Genomic DNA, 24865 nt, shown 5'->3' with positions numbered 1-24865 from the left:
CCCACGAAATTAATCTATGATAATCTACGCTGTTATAGCGGAAGGTGTGTGCTAATCACGAGTGCTAATGACCTCCAAAACGATTACCGCCCGGGTCGGCGGCGAGCTTTCCACATAACCCACAAAATACAGGCAGTAGCTGGCGCCTCCGGGTGGTGGGTCGTTTACAACAGGCGTTCTAGCAGCTCTAGTACGTACGGGGACTTTTCATGTGACACATCCGGTTCCGCCATTCATGGAGGTGTGCGATGTTTGGCACCGTTGCTCGAGGTGCTCTAGGGGAAACTGAAGTCCCATGCAAGAATGTGCCCATGGAATTGCCTGCGACTGTTGAGAATACCGAGTCACAGCGTGCAGAAAACTGGAAGTACCGTGTGAAAGTGGTATTCCATCTGTCTCTTGCACCGCGGTCACTCGCCAACCACGCGTAGCCCATACAGAGGCCTGGGGCGCGCTGGGGGAACTGTCTTGGTAGCGTACGCCCGCTGTTTACATTGCGCTTTGACGTGTGGAGATGCGTAACTGGGGCACCGCGAACGCAGCACGATGGAGTTGACTGACTACACGTTCGACACGCGGATACGTAGAAGACACATTCCGTTGCTGAGCCAACAGGTAACGCATGTTTACTTTCGGGTCTCTTCCGGGCTGCGGGTAAAGTTTCATTTTTCCTAACTGGCCCCGTAGCCCTACCTATATTCCCGCTTTGGTAGCCCGTATTTGAGTTCGTTGCGTGCAATGCAAGCCCGTGCATGTGTTGAAGTCCGTCTCCGCGTTTCTGTTTTCAGAGGCGACTAAGGCATTTGACTGCAATATTTGCGCGCAACGTTGTTTCGTCCGAGATATCCGAGACGGAGAACTTTGGCCTCTTCTACACTATTCACCTTAACCGTGATGACCCTGGTAAGTGCAACAGCATTTCTCTAACCTCCGGATGTTTTGTTATGAAAGCTACCAGGATTATGGAACTGCGTTCATGCGCTATTCGTTTTTCAGCAATGTACACGAGTGAGGTGTCTGAGAATAATTTGGTAAGCGCAGACTTTTTAATTTTTTTCCCGCTAAACCACTTGCGTGTAGAAGAGAGGTCAATGCATTGTTTGCAGTGGGTAATGTGCGTCCTTCTCTTCCTCACAGAACCCCATGTGGCAGCAGCTGCAGATGGCGAACTTCAATAGCTTGAGAAACAATTCTTCGAGATGTATCCTTTTGACAATGCTCGCCGTTACAATTGACATTGCTAACTGGCTTTGGTCGTGTACGGAGGTGCCTGACCCTGAGCACCTGTTGCTTTTGGCGGCCAGTGTGTGTGACCTGTTGAGCCAATGAGAATATTGTAGACAGGGCAGTGCAGCATTAAATATACTGTTTATTTATCCAGTAGATGCTCGAAACTCGAAGGATTCGAGGACAGGCGGAACGATCTTTAAGTTAAAAAAAGTGACGTTTTCTTCATTGCTGCAGCTTATGAAGTAGAGCAATGCTTCAGCTGGATACTTGTAGCTCACAGCGTGTAGTCTTTGAAGGCCTTCTGCACGTGCAACCCTGTCTGGTGCGGTTTCACACGCATGTTTCCTCCCATTTGTCCACAAATTCTTCACAATTGAAAACTACCCGCCGCGGTGGCTCAGTGACTAAGGCGTTCCGCTGCTAAGCACGAGGTCGCGGGTTCGATTCCCGGCCGCGGCGGCCGCTTTTCTGATGGAGGTGAAAAGCAAAAACGCCCATGTGTACGAGATTTCGGCGCACGTTAAAGATCCCCAGGTGGTCAAAATTAATCCGGAGCCCTCCACTACGGCGCGCCTCATCGCCTGCGTTGCGTCGGCGCGTTAGACCCTTCAATCAATCAAATCAAATCAATCAACAATTGAAAACTGCCTACCACAGGGTCATTGCTGATGGGATCAGAAAAAAACAGATTCACCAAACTCTGAGAGGTTTGGGCTATCTCAGCTTGTGAAAAGCCCTCGCTTTAGGCCAGCCACGTTGACTTTCTTCCTACCGACTTAAATACGGCAGTGCAAAAAATGGCTAACTTTACATTGCAGAGGTTATTGCTTATGAGGCTCAGTCTCATGGCATTGCAGGCACGTGTAAATTCTTCCATCCTGAGCTCTCACCTAAGAGGAGTAAACTTTGTTCAGGTGGAGAACAAAAAAAAAAAACAGGAAATGTTGTCAATGAAGAACAGTACTTTTTTCTTGAGAAACGGGCACTTCACTCATGCACATTTTTTGGCTGCAAAGCTGTAAAATGTTCAGTTTCAGCAGTTTCATTTGTGTTAAATCTACTTTATTAAAGCTTTGGTGCACATTAAGTTTATGGAGCGGATATTCGGCCAGCAGTCGGCAGACCCGCGCGAGCAGAAGTTGGCCGGCAGTGTCTCCTCATTGGCTTGCGGCGGTCACATGAGTAGTACCGTCATGCTGCTTGAGAATGCGCTTTGCCGGCAGACAGTTTTCTTTCGCAAGCTGCCGTTGGGTGAGGAGTGCCGGCCTTTTGAGCTATGAGCTATTTACCGGCAGCTTCGTTTTTTAGGGCATATTCTAGCTTCACTGAAAACCGCTGTCTCGCTGACAGTTTTAGCCACGGCACGTCGATCCTCCATCAAGTGAAGGGTGCCAACCTTTTACGCTAGGGTAGCTATTTGCCGGCAGCTTGGTTTAATTAACTAAAGGTCATATGTAAGGTCCACTAAACGCACTGTGGCGGTGCAAATAACCGAAATAACCCATCGGGTCGTGCCCTCACGGCAAATATTCTGACAAAAAATGCCGGCACTCTTCGCGAAGGACAACTGCCTCGAGAGCACGACCGGGTGGGTTATTCCGGTTGTTTGTGCCGCCACAGCGCGTTGAAAGCGGACTTAGAATATGATCGTTAGTTAAACCAAGCTGCCGGCAAATAACTATCCTGGCGCAAAAGGCCGGCACCCTTCACTCGGAGGATCGATGTGCCGTGGCTAAGCCAAACAGCTGGCAAATAATTAGCGAGCTCGCGACAGAAAACTGCCGGCGAGATCACAACCGGACAGCGTGTTTTCAGTGAAGCTAGAATATGCCCTAGATAAACGAATAAGCTGCCGGCAAATCATAGCGCAAAAGGTCGGCACTCTTCTCTCGACGGCAGCTTGCGAATGAAAACGGTCTGCCGGCAAAGCACGTTCGCAAGCAGCATGCCGGCACTAATCACGTGAGAGCAGCCACAAGCCAATGAGGAGAAACTGCCGGCAAACTTCCGCTCGTGCGGGTCTGCCAGCTGCCGGCCGAATATCCGCTCCCTTAAGTTTATCACTGTCTACCACCTTGAGGCCTGTTCTCGTGGATTTCATAATATCACAAAGGTCACAGGAATGTATATTCATGATCTGCACCTAAGCCGTGATATGTAGTTGTCCTAGCATGTACAAGTGTCAGAACTCTGGATGCTGTATGAAGGATTGGGGGAGTTCTGAGAAGTCATAGATGGTTTGTGATGCTAAACTTTACTACCTCTCTGCATACTGCAGGTTGATTGCTGGGACAGTAAAAACAGGTAGCGGTTTTTTAGAAGTGATATCATCTGGCACTATCTTACTTGCATAAAGGCTTGAAAAAACTTGTTTGCCAGTGCAGTAATCGTCCTGAGTGTAACTCTTATCTCAAATGTTCTTTCTTTGTTATAAGACAAGCACAAATAGATTAAAACATGAAGACAGAATGCACGCAAGTGTGTGTCCCATCTCTTCTATGTTTTTGTCCATTTGCGCTTGTGTTATAACGAAGTACGGACCATCTATCCCAGCAGTGTATTCTTCTCACTGTATGTGAGTCTGTCTTGACTACAGAAGTTTGCTGCTATCAACCAGTGGCTGATATGTGTACAGTGTGTTGGCAGTCAGTCATGTTCGCACAGAGCTTTTTTCCGTGGTTGCATTTTTTTGGGAAGCTGCTTTGCCTCCTTGACTTGTGGCCCAGCATTGGTGGTACGAGTATGGCTGACCAAGAAGAGTGACCCTAGCGCCACTTGTGTGATAGAGTGGGACGTTAACCTTCACGGGCTTTCTTTTCTCGGTGAACAGGTATGTCGGGCATTTGTGACCTTGGATGGACGTATGGGAGCGGAACAGGGCGTGCTTGTTCTTTCGCTCTGTTCTCTGCTAAACCCCCTAAAGTGATCTGCAGTTTTTAATGTGGCGTGCAGCTGTGAAGTAATGCGCACTGCACGTCCTCGTAGTTTTTTGTGCGTGTTAGCACAAAGAAATTGTTAAATGTTTGCATTGATGGGCCTTTACCAAGGAAAGAGTAGGTGACCTTTCACAAGTTGCATTTGTGTTTTAATTCAAGCACTTTTTTGTAAACAGGTGTGTCTTCACCCCCAAACTTCCTATTCTCATACGTCCGCACTGCAGATGATTTTCATGCATAAGCCATGCCATTCTCTCATTTGTGCTGCTGCTTTCTTTCCCTCCTTCACAGGTACCGAAGGATGGGCGCAAGTTCCTACCCAACACACTCCTTTTCGCCATGCCAGAAGGCATTTACGGGACTGCCGATAGCATTGTGCAGGTTTGGCATGTTCATTGCTCTCTAGGTTTCTGTGACACGCTGATGCCACTGGCTTGTTAAATGCAGAGATACCGTTTCGCCGCTTGCATGTTTTTCTACTCTAGTTGGCCTGACCTATTCGCCATTCTAGACAAATGGCACGCCTCATGAAGGCATACGGGTGAACGTTTGAGTGTTGTACAGTAAAAGGTCGTTAATTCGAACTCGGAGGGGACCATAAAATTGTTCGAATGAAACGGGCTTCGAATTAGCAAGCGGGCGCTAGAATGAATGGACCTCGCAGAACACCGCGCGGGCAGAACACAAAGAAGCCACCTCCAGACTCGCTATCGCGAATTAGGCGCTGCTACACGTTTGTGGCATGTGATTTCGTAAGTAATATTGATGGAGCTCGAAGAGCACTGATGTTGGCAGCGCGGTGCCCGCTGCGGAAGTGAAATAAGCTGTCGCAGCTGCGTAGCGCATGCACTACGCTGTTGTTTTTCTGTTTTGTTGTTTGGCATCTCTAGTAAGTAGGGTTTGGTTTGGATTTTCAGCACATTGTAATCACTCCAGGCCGACTTCTGCGTGCGACGAGCGAGGGAAACCAGGGGATCCCAGTTCGAATTAACTGTTCTGGATACTGACGCGTTGAATTATCGGGAGTTCTCCCCCATTGAAATATACAGGGCTGCGTCGGGACCAGGTCGTGAGTTAACAGAGTTCGAATTAATGAGCTTTTACTGTATGTTCTTGCAAGGGGCGAACCCTCCAGTGGTAGAGGCCACTTGTCTTGCACATGAGACGGTTTACAAAAAAAGGTGCAGCTTGTGTTACGTGTTTAAAAGGCAATACAATTTTTTCAAAAGAGCTAAGGCAGTATAATTGATTGTTTTTAAGCTCAGGTTAATAAACCTCAGGTTAATAAAACAAAATAAATGCCGTAGTTGGTTGATTGATGAGTCTGTAATATTCGTGTCACGTCTGTTTTTGGTGTCTGAAAACAAAAACATTTAGTTTGCAGTGATGAATGCTGCTTTGATTATTATTTGTTTTAGTGTAAGTGCATGCGTAGAGATTTAGGCAGCCATTATAGACCTTTTTGTAATTTCAAAAGGGGATAAACTAATTTTTTTTGGGGGGGGGGGGGTAACTATTATAGTAACTTTAGTAAGAATAAGACTGTCCAGGCCTTCTACTACTTGCACTTAATTTATGCTGTCAAATACATTGACTGTCGTGCAGACATAACAAAAAAAGAAAAGGCTGAAGCAGTTGCAAGGGCCAAAATGCACACGTACAAACTACACGCTTAGCCACAGCAACCCCGTCTAGCTGAATCGTGTGGGCTCACGCCATGTCAAACCTTAACCAAAGCAAGAAATTTGGCTGCCTGAATTTTCAACTTCATTTCCAATGCTGCTAATTCTTAGTTTCTTTTATGGCAAGCATTATCTTTTGGTTTAGAAGTACAGTAAATTCCCGTTAAGACGAACTTAAAGGGACCGTGAAAATTTGGTTGTATAATCAGAAATTCGCCCTAAGGGGACATTTTTTGCATTGTGCGCGTTACGAGAGAGCAAAAGTGTTGTTCGTCTTAGCCGAGTTCGCCTTAACGAGAGTCTACTTTAAAAAGTGCTACAAAATGTGTGTGTGAGCATCAAATGCGTCTTTTGTCTGTACTCTAGCTTCAGGTGCGGTTTGACTATGGTCGTTCTGCAACCTGTGGCTTTCCCTTTTTGCCATCCTAAATTCTAAAAAATTTGTGTTAAGTGGACAAGAGCTTTCTTTTTTGCTACATTGCTGATTTCATAAGGAGAAGTGACAGCAAAATTTACTGCGAAGTGCTGCAAAATTTACGAAGATTCCACCGTTTAAAAGGATACAGCAAAAGCAAACAGAGGTTCAATTTGTTGTGTTCAATGTGTCCTCACACTGTCCGTTTTATGCTTGGGGGTTTTATAAGTATTTTATGCTCTGTTCCTTCAACAAGTTCTAGTACTGCTACGACCGAAAACTATCTTCCTTTTTTCGCTCTCTCTTTTCAGCAGCAGGGACCAAAGCTTGACCATTCCGGGCACAGTGTCTACGAAGTTCTCTACTCCGACCCTTCGGTGATGCGGAACTCGTGCTCTGTCAACAGCCTTAAGCGGTAATGAACGGCCTATTTACCACCACTGAAACTAGGATTCGGTACCCCTGCCTTCAGTCTAGGAGTACCTACCCGCCGCGGTGGCTCAGTGGCTAAGGCGTTGTGCTGCTCAGCGCGAGGTCGCGGGTTCAGTTCCCGGCCACGGTAGCCGCTTTTCTGATGGAGGCAAAAAGCAAAAACGTCCATGCGTACAAGATTTCGGTGCACTATAAAGATCCCCAGGTGGTCAAAATTAATCCGGAACCCTCCACTACAGCGCATCTGATCGCCTGCGTTGCGTCGGCGCGTTAAACCCTACAACCAAATCAAAATCAGTCTAGGAGTACGTAGGCATCTGAGGCTTTTGTGGTGGTCCAGTACCTTGTGAACTCACAAGACCCATAACTGGACAGAGTACAAATACAGGCACTGCTGCTTCGAGGCAAAGTTGCCAGACAGAAGCAAAAGCCAAATGTTTTGGGTCAGTGCAAGGTTAAGGGGGGATAGGGAGTTACCGGGAATTGAACCCGGGACCTTTACGCCATGAAGCCGGCAACCTAACCACTGGGCCACCCCAAGAGCCCGAGAGGTACGGGGGTTCGCAGCGGTGGGGAACAATAACATGTGCAGCCAACTGGAAAGGAAAAAGGGTTGTGTTGGCACGCAGTGCGCAACACCTACATGAAAGAAAGGCCAGACAGGAATTTTCACAAGTATTAGACCCAAATGAGCTAATTTTGAAGCGGCAGAAAAATAAACCTAGCAACAAATTTAGGGGCCCATAGAGTGCAGAAGCCATTCCATCTCGCCTTCCCAGGCCGCCTCATTACAAGACGAGAAGGCGAATGCACACATGGGCTTGAGAGGCTGGAAATAAATAATAAAAGAACGAAAAAAGCGATAACCTAACCCTCCAAATTAAGCACAACAGAAAACAATGAAAAGATTGGTGCCGCATGAAACGAAAAGAGATGAAATGGGAAAAAACACTTCCCCTGGTCGGTATCTAACCTGGGTCTCTTACATTATGAAACCAGCCTCTATGCGATTGCATTCGTGGCATCATCTCTTGCATGCTGTTCTCCTTGCCAGTTCACGTGCGTTTGTGCCTGAGGTGGGGAGCACAGACACCTAGTTTGTGCTACAGACACCGAGTTCGTGAAGCTGGTTGCCGCGGGTTCTAGCGCGGGCTAACATGGTCCACTTTGGGAGAAATGTGAAAGCCTGCGGACTTTTTAAAAAGATCCGGACCTGCCAGTCACGGAGACTTTTCAGCGGCAAGTTTGGAAATAAATGTGAGGTGCAACAGCCGGGACTCTGACGAAGGGAGAGGGGCCGCCAGCTCTGCTGTTTTTCCAGCCTTGCACCACTAGTGCAAGCTGCACCAATTTTTTTTGTTAGAATTCATGTCTGGTATAATCCACATTCACTATGCTGTTGTGGCAGTTGTCATAAATAGACGTGCTGAAAACTAGAATGAAATCTTAATCGTTTCAACTCGCCGTTTTTTTATTTCAAGTGCCCTTTTTCTTTTCATTTGTTTTGTTTAATTTATTCTGGCCCCACCTAACAATTAAAAGGCCTATAATATGGATGCCTTTATGCGATGTGCTATGGTTGAATCATGCTTGCATGTTATAATTCACCACATGTGGACGCAAGACTCTTTTGAGCACAAGTGTGACACAGCCTATTACCGTGTTTCTATAATTGCATCATGTTACTGTCACACCTGACACGTTTTCACATATAACAGGTCTGCTCCGTAGCATTGCTAAATCTTTAATTTAAAAAAAATCTCTGTAATGTAACAGAAATGTACTTTCATAATAACTTCGTAATACAACTTCATAGTGTAACTTGGAAATACCAGAACTTCATTAACTGAACTCCAGGGTGACATAGTTTCAGTAATGTAACTTTAATAAATGAGAGTGCAAGGATTAAATAAACACAGCAAGTAGTGTGAGGTTATGTTTGTGTGTAATGAAAGATGCTAGAATTTTTTGGTCATGCTAGGATTAAGCCCAACTCCACATTTGCAAGTGTCTGCAAACAGAAAAAAAGCCTATGGCCAGTACTTTTAATAAGTGATTTCTTAGCCTGTGATGTTGTAAAGGAAATTTAATCTCACGTGGCATGGGTGTTGAAGCATTTTGCAGCTAAACACAGTCTGCAGACCTGATGCTGGGCTGCAGCATCCGTATTTTAATGTGAAAGCATTAATCTGCCCATTGAGCCAAAAGGCCGGCGGTGTCAGCAGCGTCCAGCGTCTGCAGGAGCTTCTGAACTGCAACGTGTTCCATAGTGTGTGCTGTTGCAAAAAATCTCAAGGAAAAGCACCATATGGGCATGCCTCTTTGAGCTTTGTGAGGAACAGAGTGCCCTGTGGCATTTAGTTGGACATTATCGCTTCTGAATTCACAACTCTGAAGTGCTTAGGTGTCCTCTTTTTATGGGGTCCTAATTTTTATGAGAAATTCTTATGTGATGCTAAGTTACCTCGAATACTTCACAATAGCATGTCTGTGCTCAAGTTTTGTTCCAAGAGCTTCACAGCGCAAAAATGGGCCAGGGACAATAAGAAGAGGGTCTACAAACAAACACTTGTTTGTGGTCCCTCTTGTTGTCCCTGGTCCATTTTCGCACTGAGTAGCTCATGAATTACCAACTAGCCGGTGCCATCACGCTTTTGTTCCAAATTCAGAGCACTTTTTTAGAGTTAAATTCTATTTAAAATTAAGCATAAGAAGTCTTGATTCTAAACCTGAATTCGCTTGCCCGTTGTTTTATATAGCATTTACATAGCTTGCCCAGCCAGCACTTGTTGATACCATGGGTACAGAAACAAGAAATTGGTATGAGTGATGGTGCTTTCTTAGGAATTTCGCATTTATCAACAACGACCAAGCGATGTTCAGGTTTGCTGAGCGCGAAATGAACTACGTAGTGCATTCGAGCGCATCTCATATCTCACCGACTGCTTTCACTTCTGGCTCATTGCAGAATGATGACAACAGAACGGGCCATCAAACAGACGCAGGCGTCGGTGTCCCGAGTCCGCAGAGCCATTGAGAAGCGGCTTCAGCAGCGGCTAGAGCTGCACGAGCGGCTGGCCGCGCAGGAGAAAGTGCGGCTGCGCCTTGGCCTGTTGCAGGAAGTCATTGAAGAGCGCACCTGGCAGCTGGACAAGGAGCGGAGAGCTTGCCGAGCCAAGAAACAGGAGCTGGCTGACAAAGGTGACCTCCCCCCCCCCTCTTTGCTGTTTTTTTATCTGTCTCTGTGTGACTGTTTTTCTCATTGCTTTGTTTTGTTTCTTTGTTTCTGGCTTCTTGAACTAGAGTACTGGTCCGTGGTCTTGAACGGGGCCATGAAGAGAAAATATAGTTGCTTTTGCTCAATTTCACCTGCTTGAACAATTGAAATCTTAAAACTGAAATGTTTTAGCAATTCGTTGCTTCTAGATTTTCCAAGAGATCTTGATCGTATTCTGAACTACCAGCCATTTATATCGTCTGCCCAGGAAATTCACGTCACTCACATTAAAGAATGTAGAAGATAGACGTTGGCAAGCTTGATTAATAATATCCAAGCTTGATCAACTAGCAGAACAATAGTTTAGCCAAGAACGAAACAACGCAGGCAGCTTACAGTAACCCAGTTTTTGTTAAACATCATTACTCCGGTCTGAGCGAAATCACCTGTGTGCTGAAGAGCTGTCTGTGTTCGGCTATCAGGTGAAACTCTAGAAGCACCTGCCAACTATAGCTTGCTTATAAAGAGTGGGCTATTGAGGAGGAAGACATTGCTCTCTTCTTTCGAAGCCCTTCGAAATTAGTGCCACCAAGCTTGCAGTGCGTGCAGTACCCCCCTCCTTCCACGAGCTTTAGGGGGCACAGACAATAGCTTTGTTGAACACCCTTCTTTAGCTTCACAAGGGTTCTCAGTAGGATTTGGTCCTCCAGACAGCACTTGTAAAATCTAATCAAAACTTCTCTTTCTTTCTATTTTTCATTTTTCCTCAAGCATTTGTCTTTCTAAAAGGCTTCCTGCTGCCCACCACATACCTATGTGGAATAGATGATGTCCTAGCTATGCCAGTGAAGGGGCCAATTGTCTCCTTCTCTCTCATCCACAAGGCTGTTGGGTCTCCAGCATGCAAAAGCGAATTCCAAGCACCACGTGTTTTTTGTTCCCCTAACAGAGCGACAGCTGGCAGGCATGAAGGCCGAACTGGTGGAGAAACGAAGCCTGCTTGTTGAGCGGCGGAGGCACTATTTTGAAGTACGGGAGAGCTTGCTCAAAACAACGTCGAGGCTACTGTTTAGGCAGAAAGAGCTCATCACCGAGCTTGCCTTCATCTACCCGGTGTTACCTGTGAGTACCACTTTCCTTTGCCACTCCTAGTGGATAACAGGGTGTATTTAAAAGTATTCCCAGGCAGAGGAAACTCCGTCATCCTGGAAGTAAGCGCTGCTACTGCCGCTGCTGATTTAGCTATGTGATAGCTGAGAATAGCTGTCAAGCTACACGTAGTGGTGAATAAACTTTATTTGAACAAGGTTGGCATCTCGACTAGGTTTAGGGAGTGCATGAACAAAAGAGGAAGAGGGGTAAAAAAAAAAGCTGTATACAGAATTTGGACATTGTTTTATTTGTGGCATATAAAAATGATGCTTTCTGCGGGGACTCTGTAAGTATAATGAAGAGTTAGTCCCAAGGTTTAAACAACCCTCGTTTCTCGCAAGATCACGTACCAATGCAGCGTTTACCCACTGCCTGATCATATGATGCTTTCACACAGCCCCAAGAAAGTTGTGTGGCCATGGTTCCACTGTATAACTAGATAGCAGCAAGCAAATAAAAAAACAATGCTCTTTTTTTTTTTTTTTCCTATCGAAAACTTTTACGAGTAGGTACGACAGGATGCAGACCTAATAGTGCACAATCTGCTTGCAGATGTGCATGCAATGTAAAAAAAAGAAAAAAGGGGGGGCTAAACTAAGAAGGTGCACTTTTTTTTTTTTTTTCTGCTGTTTCACGGGTGGACTTCTCTATTTGGGTGGGTGTTAGGGTCGTTCGTAACGTGTTTCTAGCGCACCTCGTTGCCAGCTATCAAAACTCAGCCTGAGCAAGTGCACTGCCAAGATCGGCTTAGCAAGGATGCATGATACTATGGGGTTAGCAGTGCTTTCATTGTGGCGACCACTTTAAACTTTCAGTGCAAGCCAAGGTCGCTCAGTGCTGTTTTTTACCAGGTGCAGCATTTCGCATGTACTAACCCCTTTTCTCCAGAAATCTGTATGCGAACTAAAACCATGCTGTGTAGAGTACAGTAACATTCATAGACTCGGCGAGTTGGTTTATTGAGCAGATTAAGGAAGCAGTGAGAAAAGGACAGATTACAATAAAGGAACAAACGAAACAGAGATGGACATGCCCTGTCTGTCTGTCTTGTTCATTGCTGGTTGTCTCTTGTCTTTTTCATGCTGTTTCTTTAACTTTCTTGAGATAAAACTATTGTACGCACACACGCATCACAAAACCTAATGCGTGTGTGCAAACACACACACCTCTCTTTTCGCTGTCGTGCCCACTAAAACGCTATGTTGAACTGAAAGTGATGTTTTTGTTTGGATTTGCAGCTTCCAGAAAAGAAAGGCTACACTATCTGCCTAGTGCACCTTCCAAATAGCGAGGATTTTAACGGTATGTGTGCTTTTATCTTTTAGAAACTAAGTTCGGTTGATTCAAAAATCATTAAAAAATATAACTAAAAAAGCCTCGTGAGGGTTTCCCCGAGGGGTACGGAACTATATGGGCTCATTCATGCAAAAAGTTAATTTGTCTCATTTTGAATCTCACGAGTCTGTTGCATGGTACAACAAGCAGTAAATAGTCTCCACAAGCTTCCCTGGTTTTGTCTTTAACTCTTCTGTAACCACGCCCAATCAAAATCGTTGAATTTGAATGATACCTTTGGAGTGCCTTTTCATTTGTTCCAGGCGTTTCTGGAACAAGTAAAGCTATTTGGAGTTAGCTCAGAACATGCCCTTTCAAAATCGGTTTTGTTTTCATTTTTGTAGCAAAAACATCATTTTTGACACACATTTGTATCACCTGGGTGTGGAAAAGGGGTGTGGTCATTGCACGTCACTGCTACCAAAGTAGAAGGTGTGCTGCTTGTAATTACTCTGCATCAGCGTTTGACTTTTGTCATCTGGGTACAAATGGTGAACCAGAATGGTGGTGATTTTCAATCGTCAGGTTTGCAGTCTGACAATGATAATCCCTGAAATCGGCTGAAAATATCAAGCAGTGCGTGTTTTCAGAGTTACTTTATGATTTTAGGTAGTTTCATTACGTTTGCACACATTGTTCGAAGTCGTGTTGTATTTCAGGACCATTCACAAACAGTTTACAACAGTTTCGGTTTCATTTCTGCATCGTGAAATTCTTACTTTGCGCTACTACGCAGTTACCCAACTTCAAGCCCATCTGCCATGGCGTCTTCAGCGTCTGCTACTGATCCTCGAAAAAAGCATGCGCCGCTCGTGATTTCATCCCACTCTGACTCAATTTCTGCGATAAGAACTTCTAATGCAAGTCAAAAGATAACACCCTGTCGCCAGATATCAGTTCCGACAAGGAGAGCACTTCAAACCGGCCTTGCATACCGCCAGCCGTTCACCGGCCAGTTTCGTTTTCATACGAGGTTATCTCTGGTGGTCTAGTGTTGCTTCTTAATAGAACTGTCTATTCGAATGGAGGCTCAAACAGGTTTGGTATTGTTTCTTTCCAAAACTGTTAGGTGGTGCTGAAATGCAGGAGGCTTGTAGTGCTGAACTCTGTCATCGTGCAACAGCTACTGGGTGAAAGTTTGTAGGGCACGATTTCAGCGCATTGCACCTCATTCCTGCAAGCAGGGCTACAGTAGCAAGTCAGAAGATGATAATAAACCGCAAATTTATGTTTTGAGAGGTAACTGACAGTGAACGTCAACAACCATCAACCACCAAGTTTCGTTTTCAACTCCGTGCAGATTTTTCCACGTCTAGTGCTTGTCCCGAATACTGTGCCGCCCGTAAATGCGAAGTCAGTCATTGACAAGATGTTTTTCCGTCATGTGGAAACAAATCGGTGCCTCTGATAATGTCAAACTCCCAGATTCCTTTTAGGGAACATCCCAAAATTGTGCATTTTGAAATGGAGGTTGGGCTTCAACACGTGGCGCAGGCACCACGCATGGCAACATTTTTTTAATATCTGATAAACTGCTCAGCGCAAGTCGTTATTTTTTCTAGGACGCATTTTTGAAATGTCTTCCTACAAAATGGATATTCAAAATTTTTTCTACTATCTGTGGTTTGTTTTACACCACTCCTTTTTTTAACATTTTCTACAATGACAAAAATTTTGATTTTGATATTTTTTTCGCAACTATAATGTATGAAAACATTCTGAAAACTGGTGTTGTTGGAAAGGGCAGTAAAGCATCTGCATTTTATGTTGCTGCAATTAGTGCCTAACCAATATGTTTAGCACGAAAAAAAAATGTTTTTTAGACCCCTAAAAATCGGTCAATTTTCCACGGTAACGAAAGTATGGCTGTCTTGAGAACATTGGCACTCACAACGAAAAGAAGTGTAGTTTTAAGATCACAATTAAGGTAATTTCTTACACACTGCGCGTAGCTAATGCAGGGTATACAGGATAGGAGCAGTTGGAAATTAATGGGACGGGTCTTCGTGACGAGTCTTTTCTCAGTGTCTCGGCCATATTTTTTGTGCCCGTATCTTTGGGGTGCCTGCATTAAACATGGTCAACGTTCTCTCTCCAGACCGAGACGACCGGTCGGTCTCGGTTGCACTTGGCTACGTCACACACACGCTGCTCATGATGTCACACTTCCTGGATGTGCCACTGCGGTATCCCCTCATCCACTGCGGGACCACCTCCTCCGTCCGGGACAACCTCATCGAGCACTTCTCGGACAAGGATCGCGAGTGAGTGAACTAACCTTTCGCTTTTTTTTGGTTTTGTCTTGCTTCTCCTTTTGTGGGCTGCTTTGTTCCAAAGGAGATCTCAGGACTGCTGCCAGCTTCTTGCGTTCCTTGTGAAAGTGTTGCAAAGCGCGTGGCAGATATTCTTGCCTCCTGGAGCGTTGCCAGAGGGACTGAAGTCGTAGGGAGTAGTCTTAGGGATCGAAATGTTTGTGTTGTGCATGGTACTGGTTTGCATAGTCGAATACAGTGTGCGCCCGTTACAACGGCCCCTCTTAATCCAGAAAAAAAATGTCCACTATATCCCAAGTATGCAGTAATTAAACGGGGGTGGGGTATATGAGCGTGAAGTGAGACGCCTGCACCATCCCTGCAAAGCGTTCACGTGGAGGAAAAGAATCGCCAAATGCTGTTTTCGAAGTTTAGCACCGGCACTTGGAAAAGGGCTATATAGCTCATGCGTTTGAGCGCATTGGTACGTACGCTAAGCTCAGCAAATAAAGCAACATTTTAACTAGGAGCAATTACTAACCAGCTATAAAAATCAGTCATGGCTAGCAGAATTAGCCAGGCTCTTTCCAAACCCTTCGGGATGAGGCAGGTTTACCCAAAACCGTTCGTGAAACAATTCGAACCGCTTCCTAACGTTTCCCCAAGGCAGCTTTCACATTTTTAATGATCTTAGTCTGGTCAGTAAAACAGCTGATATGAAATTATCTGGTGAAGGACAGCTGTGAAATCGAAAGTAAGACCAGTGGGGCTCTGCACGGCCAGCAACAGATTACACATAATGGATGGGAAGCATCCCCCTGCTTGAGGCATATCTAACCTTTTTCATCGAACACAACGGGAACGATGCATGTATGGGGATAGTAAATGCTGAACTTCACTGAGCCTGAATTCTTTATTATATAAACTGTGACAAGGGCAGACTCGACCTCTGGGTGGGGCACGTATATGCAGGAGCGCTGTTGTTCAATCTTACCGGAGTCGCGTTTTTCGGCAGTGTCCTTGTTCTTGACGGTCGATCATATCATCTTTTAAACAGACCCGTACTTCTGGCAACATTGGCCTGTTTTCTGCCATGTTCGACTGCATTAATTAATTAATGCTTAGTTTATGTGACAGTGAAATCAGCTACCTGCTGCTAGTCGCACAAAAAAAAGTGGCCACAGGCACTGGGTTGGCTTGGCTGCGCCAACGACCTGTTCTACACCAACGTGTCGAGACATAGTAGTTTTCTCGCCAAAATATACAAAAAAAAAAGGAAAAGTATATCGGGTACCGGCACCGCAAAGGCCACTATTAACATTCCTTCAAAGCAATTTTCGCCCGAAATTTAGTCTGTTGTAGCTGATAGTCTGCTATAGCCGGGTCCATTATGAGCGGCGTGGATTCCACTTAAAATGCATGGGTACCAAACAAACCAACAGATATGGTCTGTTGTAACTGGAAGTCCGTTGTTGCCGGATCTGCTGTAACGAGTGTAGACTGTATTGGGTGCCATCCAGCATGTTGCAAGTGGGAATATATAAAAAATAGATACCCGGAAAGTGCGTCAATGCAGGTTCGGTTTGTGCAGAACTGCTGATTTCATTTCTGTCCTTTTGCATTACCCTGTGGCAGGTTCCCCCTGTATGTAAAGGGAAAGGACCGAATGATGTTCAACTACAGTGTCTACCTCCTGAATCGGAATATTGCCCAGGTATTGGTTCTTGGCTTGTACGAGCGGTAGCCGATTATAAGAAGGCTCATTCCGGCATTTTGTTTTGTGTTGCGGTCATTCTGCTCATCTGTGCAGGTGGATTCGGTGGACATTTGGCGTTTTGATCCTGTAGTCGATACTATGGTAAAATGCGGCCCGTTGCGTGTTGCTGCTGTGAACAAAAGTGTAGCTGTCTACTTGGAAGGAAAACTTGTGTGGAGTGATGGTGTTGGCTCAAAAACTTCAAAACAGAAACTGCTTGCCCAGGTCTTGCATGTTCCCTCGACAACCATGAAAAACAGCAGTTGCTTGGACTGGCAGTGTAAAAAAAGATCAGCATTTATACAAGCGGTCCTTCAAATTGAAGCAAATGTTTTGAAAACAAACGATATCCTCAAATACAAATGCAGAAACAAATTTCCAGGGCAAGTTTCAGTAACTGACACAAAAACAAGAAAAGCTTGTCTGGAAGCCTTTGTAAAAAAATTTTATGGCCCAAAACAAGCATGAAGAAGCTAAGCTACTGCTTGAAGCTTTAATCTGGATGCATGCAAAGTTGTGTGTGTGTGAGTGTGAGTGAGAGATCTTCACGGTAATCGGGGGTTGTGAAGCTTGTGAGAAGCAACAAATGGCGGGCACAATGTCTCTCACTGCGAAAGCACCAGGAAGCGCCACTAATACTATGCAGCTGCATTCTTTCTGTCCAGCAGTATGGGTGTAAGCGTGCAACCAACTTTACTTGCAGGCGAGCACCTATTGTGGGGCACACTGGCCAACGTAGCAGGTAGTTCCGTCCAAGGATTACCTATATGTGCCCAGTAGGCTTCAGAAAAGAAGGCATTTAGGCAGGGCAGTTTTTACAAGGGTGGTTTGTGCAAGTCAGTCTGAACTTTGAACTAAAAGATTAGGCCTGCATGCTTGCAGCAAAGGTTGGGAGAAGCACCATACTTCTTTGAATATTAAAAAGAATATATATATGCAACATTTTAGATTGTTTGTTCAATAATTTGAAGGTTAGGTATACGAACTTTGACTCAAAAAGCATTTGTTGTCATGCAATTCAATTGCAATTAGTTGTTCAATTGAAAATCATTTTCGCGCTTCTCTACTTCTCACCTTTTATGTGCTAGCTCCTTAATTTTTTTTACTGGCTTATCTTTGCTGATCGGTTGATTGAATGAATGAATGTTTATTGCACTGAGAGTCTTCAAACTTCAGTGGACAGCTGCAAGTTTGTAATTTTCTGTTCAGTAGCGGCCCGCATCATTATACACCGTTGTTTTTACTTTAGCACATGTTTAAGGCCTTACGCTGTCCTCTTTTTTTCTTTTTCCTCTCTGTTGAAGTTGAAATGTCACTGCAACTTGGCCACCAAAGATCTGAGAGCCACCCTCCACAACCTTTATGGACTGTACGAGTACTACAGCATCAAGCCGTAAGCAATGCATATAATTTCCATTTTTAATTGTATTTTTATTGTTATGTCCATCACTGTTACAATTCTGCAGACTTCACTGGCTTGTTCTTGTTGCCTATAGGGTATCCACATGACGGAGTAATGCACCGATTTTTGTTTATTTTTATTTATTTAATGCATACTGCCAGCCACCTATTGGTGGCCAAGGCAGGAGTGATACAAACTTGCATACTTGCAGCCACGCAACACAGTGCAGTTCGTGGTACAGAAATAAAATTGCCACATAACAGGCTTGCGTGGGACATGTATACTCGGGTTACAGGAGCAACACAAGAGGGGTATCAAAATACAATCCAGGTTTTGTTGACAACACCAAGCGGAAAAGTACCGTACAACGCGGAGGCACACAAGGCAGCACAGGAGATGCTTTCCAACCCCGATAATTGCCAGAAACCTCCGTCGCGACCGATGAACGTCTTCCCCGCTCTCCGAGCGTCGATACCTCCATCTTTGGAGCTGCTGCCTGACGAGTCGGAAGAGGAAGGGTATGACTACGAGGAAGCCATTGCCAAAGCACGTGCTGAGCGACGTGCAGCGCTTCGACTTCGTCTACCCGAAGAGGATAACCCTATCCCATCCAGCTACAACCGGTGGGCAACGGTCACACTCCGACACATTCGGACGAACACTGCCGTAACGCCGCACATCATGGCACGCTTTCGTCTACACCCCGGCGACGGTACCTGCAAACTCTGCGAATCACCTGACAGCCAACAAGGCGCTGACCTTGACCATCTTCTATGGAGATGCCCTGCCTTGATGGACCAGAGAAACCGCGCACATGCGCTCATTCCTCCTCAAGTCAGCCCTCAAACGCTGCGGGAGTGGACCCATCCCGAAGGGTCTACAGAACACAGGAAGATGGTACTCGACTCTCTCCTCGTATATGTTCGTGAAGCCGCCGTACAGGACCACATTTAGTCGGGACATTCACCCCCCCCCCCCCCCCCCCCCCTTTCCTCCAACTCCCTTACCCCATCTCCCCCTCTGGCGATGACAAAGGTCAAGGCACGGAGTACATATAGGATTAATAAATACATATTACAACAACAACAAAGTGGAAAAGCATGATAAGAGGAATTGAAACCTGCGCATGTGACCAGAGCTAAGTAACCCGTTTGCGGTGCCCACAGCTGGTGTGTGAATGGCGGGAATTGAAAACGCCCAGCTTCCTGTAGGACTATAACCATGGCAACTGCCATAACAAGGTGCTAGCAATTGGGGGGGGGGCTGCAGATGTGATGCTAGGATAGTAGTGCAGGATTTTGTAGGTGTTTTGTGATGACATACGCTACCCATCGTTACAATAGTGTCAGGCAAAGCTAAGACAGTGAGAGCATGCCACGGTGTGTGTTACTTTGGATCACCTTAATTCTGCACCGGCTAAGCATAGGTTTAGTTGACAGATCTAGGACGTACTGGCAAATGGTGAGGGGAAACCATGCATTTCAACTGGAACCGTACGATGGTGTGAAGTTCTCAAAGCATTGTTGCGGATGGTTGCGGCTGCCACAATAAACACAGCAACTTCAACTCTTCGTGTGTGCTGTAGAGTAATTACTTTCACAGGTTATATCGATTAACAGTTCCTTTCGGCTCTGTGCAATCATTGTGGAAATGAATCATTCATCAGTGTTCACGGACAGAGCCAGTTACCATCAAGAATCTCGTTCTTGCGAATGCCGTCTTAAAGGAGTACTGACACGAAATTTCAAAGCTGAGATAACTATGTAAAACGCTTCCTTTTTATCAGGAGATATCTCCCAGCAAGTTTCAACAGCAACCGTTCAGCGAAACATATTTAAAATCCATTTTAATCTTCGCCCGCACGAGAAAGGCCAGAGCGGGTCGACGTGACATCATCTGCTACGTGCCCCAAACTGTCGACGTCGGGGCTCCCGTGACGAAGCCGACGCGCTGGCTGTGGTTGGCGCGCGCTGCTCGGGCGTGTGTACACGTCATGGTTTTGGGACTGACGTCATGCTGCCCGGGCCTGTGGGGACGGCGAAGACCTCGGCCGGTCTGGGCGCGCGCGTGCGCTCACTCGCGCGCGCTTCCAGAGAGGCAGCGATACGGCAAGAATGGTGACGCCATGTGATACATGCTGTCATGGCGGCCGCTCGGCATTTTTTTGTCGAAACCGAAACTGGCACGAATAAACGACGTCGTAAATGAATGTTTACGCTGCGCTCGACCGTCTAATCTGTCATTCTATGATTAGTGGGCTGGTAAGCACGCATAGCAGCGAAAAAAACGTAACATAAAAATTTCGTGTCAGTACTCCTTTAAAAGGCTGGCACACTGCTAGCATTTTAAGAATTTGTGAGATTGAGAGCTGTTACGAACCATCTGCCCTTCTCTCATGTTGTGAGATTGCTGTCTTTCTTGCAGACAGTCCGTGGGCATGCATGCAAACAGTGTGAAAGGGGAGTCGGATGATACCCAGTATGAAGGTTGACTGTTCAATTAGCTGCTGTGACTTTGTTTTAAAAATGAGCCAAGAAATGATGCTTGAACCTTTTGGGTTGACTGAGATTATCTGGCAAATGGGGCATTAATGTAGCAGGAGCTCTAGTAATAATGCCCTCGCATCATTAGTTTAGTGCTTTCTGTGCCTTGTTTATGTGAATGTAAATTGTTGAGGCACTTGGTGCCCTGATTGTGCTCACCTACAAGTAGTTACATGAATTTCTCTGCAACAAACTTGACATTAGTTCATACTACTTGCAGCAATTCAGTCGTGAAACTCTAAATATTAGGATAGCCCATTCCTGATTCCATGTCTGTAGTAGCTCTGCCCCCCTTCACTTCCTTCCATTTTGAAAAGGCAGTGAAGGCAACAAGTTAGCCTCCATTTATAGAATAATGTGCCCAATTTTGGCATAAGGTAAGCCAGTGGATGGTGCAACGAATCTTCTGTGAGGTATAAAACGACAAAACCGCCAGCTCCGACAATTTTCTGTGCCGTGATTTGTGATGACGTAAGTTTTTGAAGTGGCTTGGCAAGTCATGTTAGGAGGCATGGGGTACGGAGCATTAACATAGACACTTCAAAATGTGCGGCATTGCATCTGGGCATTTATGGTGGGTAGCCTTTATGACTGCCCTGGACAGCAGTGGTGCCTTGCACATGATTTCTGACATCAAACTATGTCACAAGAAGCAAAAGGGAAATCAGGAGGGAACTACTTGCCTTCAATGATGAACTTCCAGGCAAAGGAAGCGCTTTTTTCTGCTGAGCAGGTGCTGAGTGGGGGCTGAACAAGCTGTTGTAAAAGGAGCAGTGAGCAGTGGTGTGCTAAAACGATTTCGTAGTTTGCCTTTAGTATACTTTTGATCTTGTTACCATAAACGATAGTATCCTGTGTCTTTCGCTGCTGAAGGACACTTCAGTTTGCTACGACTTAGCGTTCCTTCCCAATCCTGGATCTCCTCTGTGTTTGCAGGAGCAACAACCAGCCAAGCAGTGCCCCGGTGTCCGTCCCGGCCTCTTCCCTTCCCGGTGGTCCCATCAAAAACAACAACAACAATCTCGGCTCCACCCAAGACCAGCCGTCGTCGGACGACGTGCTGTCGCCCCCCGCGATGCAGGCCGCCGACATGGAGCACATGTTCAAGTGCGAGGAAGGGCCGCCACTTGGTGGCGAGGAGGCTGAAACGTCTGCCACCTCTGCCCCGGTGCAGAAATTGAGCAGCTCCCTCGACAAGGGCCTGGACAGCCTTCAGGGCGGAGTGGCCGAGTCGGAGGACTCACGGAGCGCCCCGCTCCTCCTCCCCCTCGGGTTCCCCAGCCTGCAGAGCAGCTACCGCCTGAGCGAGCCCAACCTGAGAGAGTTTGAGGCCCGCACGACCCTCAAGGAGCGGCAGGCAGTGGCCGACCAGCTGCTGCCCGTGCCGCCCGTCGTCTATGACGCGACGGAGGAGAGCGGCTCGCTCAACAGTGGCGACGGCGTGGTGGAAGTGGCTGTGGACACGCTGTTTGACGCTGACCTCACGGCACGGACGGAGCAGCTGGCCACAGTAGTGCGCAGCTTTAGGACGTACTCGACGGTGTCGTCGTCCAACGGACTGGGCCCAAAACCTTAGCCTCTCACTTTTGTGTTTTTGAAGCAAGCACGGACGCGATTAGAGTTGTGAAAGTCTTCGTGTACAGCCTGCGTTTTCCACGTGTGCAGCTTGGTCGGACTGTACGGACTTTGAGGGGATGTGTTGTACTCGCGTTACTAGATGCTCGTGTTTTGTTGGGGGCGAAGGCTTACGCCCCTGTGTGCCACGAATGGCAGTGCGTGGCATGTATCATTTTGAGGGCCAAAAGAAGCCTGCCACAGCCATTTAGCCAGTACACAAATCTTTACGAGCACATATCTGCAGCAACTGCCGTTGTTTCAGGCACACTTGTTTCCCCGTGGAACCGTTTCGTCCGTCTAAGTTGTACGAGTAGTGACACCGATTGTGCCTGGTATTTATTTGCTGTCGATATAGGGAGTACATCTGACTGCTGCTTGCTAAAAGCTGTGAAGCTGCAGTGGTAGGCTCATGCACATTTGTGATAGACGCTAATACCAGCATACTCTCCAGATAACGTTATATTATTTAGGCCATTGTTTGCTTTTGAGTATTAACCTTTTTTCAGATTGTTTATGTACACAACCTTGTTAATTCCACATTATTGAGAGGCGTGCACATATGATATGTTGAACTGTGATTTCACCGGCGATTCTTTTGTTGAGTCGAAGTGAATTGTTGCATAGTAGTGATGGCAAAGATGACATTCGTTCGTACCAGGCATTCACCATACGAGGTAGATTCATGTGATATGTCTTTGCCCTTTTCTATTATGGGTGCTCAGGCACAAAAGCTCTGCTTGTAAAGGTAAAGTAATCACTCATGCTAGTCAGAAATTATATATAAGATGCGCGTATATTGATTTTTGTTTCCTGAAAAGCTGAGATTAAAGTTGGACAAGCTGTGCATGTAGCTTTTGACTAAGTTACATGAGCTTTACATGCTATCAAGGACCAGTAAATAACAAATCGGCTAATTGCATCAAGTGATGGAACGTTTCGATTTGAGTAAAAGCTCTGCTGTTTTGCCAACCTGTTCTAAAACAGTGTTGTCTCTCATTTAAACTTTTGTGAGCTTTGAACATGTGACATGCAGTTGAAAGGTGAATGTAAAAGCCAATAAACTGTTGCCACAAAGTTCCACTGTCAGTTTGATACTTACAAAAGCTGCACTGAAATTAAAATCTGGTGGAGGGGACACACAACTTGTCATGTAGCGGAACTAAGGCGATGAGTGGTTTAGAGGTACTATTGAGTGACCATCATGCAATGTGCTACTCCTATAGTAAAGATCATGCAATGTGCTGCTCCTATAGTAAAGATGCTATTATTAATATGAAGGAAAATCAAATTGGGCTTAGTGGTTTCATCTGTGGAACACTGCAAAGCCAAATACAGTTCACAAGTACAAGGAGTTACTTCAAAAATTGGGCTAGTTGTTGAATAATTGTTGGCGTGATTTGCAGTAAAGGTAGGTTGTTAATACAAACTGCAGCAAAGACTTGGTGCAACGAGTCTGTGTATTATGTAAGCAGTGCTTCAAAAATTCAGATAGTGTTTTTTTAATAAATATAATAAATTAAGTTTGTGTCATCGTAAGTAGTACAAAAACCGCCAAAAAAATGGACATGGGGAAGAAGATTGTAGTTGTGTCTAAGCTTACGACAAATGCTTCCGTCACTTGTATACCACATTTAGATGCTTTAAAAGGACACTGAAGTTTGTTATAGAACTCGTCTGATTACTTTACCGTAATAAAGCCTCCAGTGTGTGTAGGCCATGTTCCAAGTTCTTTCAGCCAATGTGCATGCAATTTTTCGCCAGAAAAGTGCATTCCCCTTGTGCTGTGTTCCTCGCCAATTTGGCGATGTCTATCCACAGTGACTGCATGTCTTCAGGGCTAAAAATTTACTGAATTGCGAGCCTGTTTGTCCAGAACAATCTCTACATGAACAATGAATGCGTACCATGGAATATCTTCCCTTGGCACACAATCAGGGTCGTCATTTCAAAAGACTCAACAAAGCTTTGTTTTTAATATATTGGCGTTAAGGTGCAAAAAACAGCAAGTCCCATGCAATGAAAGATGTGTGAAGTCACTGTGCAAAGAAGCTCACTGGTTCAATACTAAGCATACACAGACAAGCATACAGAGGTCTAGGCTTAGCTCGCTCTTTTTTCTTCCAGGAGCAACGTTGAAGCTTGCAGACCACTATTGATGAAGGCCTGAGGGAGCTTGATGGCATTGTTAGTAACGAAAAACCTAAGGCTGACCTCCTCATGGTGGCGATACCTTATAATATGTGGCAAGGAGGGGAGTGGCACGTGCCATGGATACTTTCGAGGGCACTTTAAGTGGGCTAATCCTCTAAACGCGCTGCCAAGGACAAGAAATTATTTGTCCAGTGGCCAGCTGGTAGCCGTAAGATGGCATTGATGAGGATGTTGCAACAGTGTGTTGCTGTCAACAGTGAGTTGCTGTAAACAATTTTTTTGAAATTCTACCCTGCGCTGAAGTTTTGTATGCGGGGTCTTGTTCTGCGGTTGTTTAAAAGTAACACACGGGCGTCTGCAATGGCGTGGTTTTTTGCTGGAACATTTCCCTATGCATGTGGGAGAACAAAATGGCCCAACTGGTTTGTTAGTGAGGTGTTTCCCTTTATAAAAAATTAGCCCATACGTTCTTGCAAATTTTGAGCAGTCAAGTCTGATGTTTTTTTTATATATATATATTCCCTTATGCGACACATTTGAGAACAGCCTAAATGAGGATGCCGAGACGCGAACGGGGCAAGAAAATTAAAATCGGTTCAGAACGACCGCATGCGAGAGGTTCTGCAAATGCCGCGGACCAAAAGTCGGAGGCGCGAGTCTGTATCTCGATATTTAGAACAGTCAAATCCGAATATAAAGGACTCAAATGCGATGAATCACCCCAGCTATTAGGAACGAGACATTT

The 24865-nt window shown here is 45.6% G+C and overlaps 1 protein-coding gene across 2 annotated transcripts; it reads left to right on the top strand.

Moving 5' to 3' along the window:
• Positions 1-202: 202 nt before the first annotated feature.
• Uvrag (UV-resistance associated gene) lies at positions 203-23043 on the top strand. Of its 2 annotated transcripts, none has more exons than XM_077699877.1 (14): positions 203-615; positions 789-903; positions 997-1031; positions 1138-1201; positions 3957-4060; positions 4458-4547; positions 6578-6678; positions 9664-9896; positions 10862-11034; positions 12303-12366; positions 14498-14663; positions 16287-16365; positions 17712-17800; positions 21289-23043. In XM_077699877.1, exons 1-14 carry the CDS (start codon positions 547-549, stop codon positions 21926-21928), a joined length of 2022 nt encoding a protein of 673 aa, XP_077556003.1. In that variant the 5' UTR covers positions 203-546; the 3' UTR covers positions 21929-23043. The 2 variants fall into 2 exon arrangements, with proteins under 2 accessions (XP_077556003.1, XP_077556002.1); XM_077699876.1 differs by having other exon boundaries at positions 6575-6678.
• The last annotated feature ends 1822 nt before the right edge of the window (positions 23044-24865 follow it).

The sequence above is a fragment of the Haemaphysalis longicornis genome, unplaced genomic scaffold, assembly GCF_048455015.1.
Source record: "Haemaphysalis longicornis isolate Haplotype H1 unplaced genomic scaffold, Haemaphysalis longicornis Haplotype H1 scaffold_2, whole genome shotgun sequence".
Taxonomy (NCBI): Eukaryota; Metazoa; Arthropoda; class Arachnida; order Ixodida; family Ixodidae; genus Haemaphysalis; species Haemaphysalis longicornis.
This window is presented reverse-complemented; position numbering and strand designations above follow the sequence as displayed.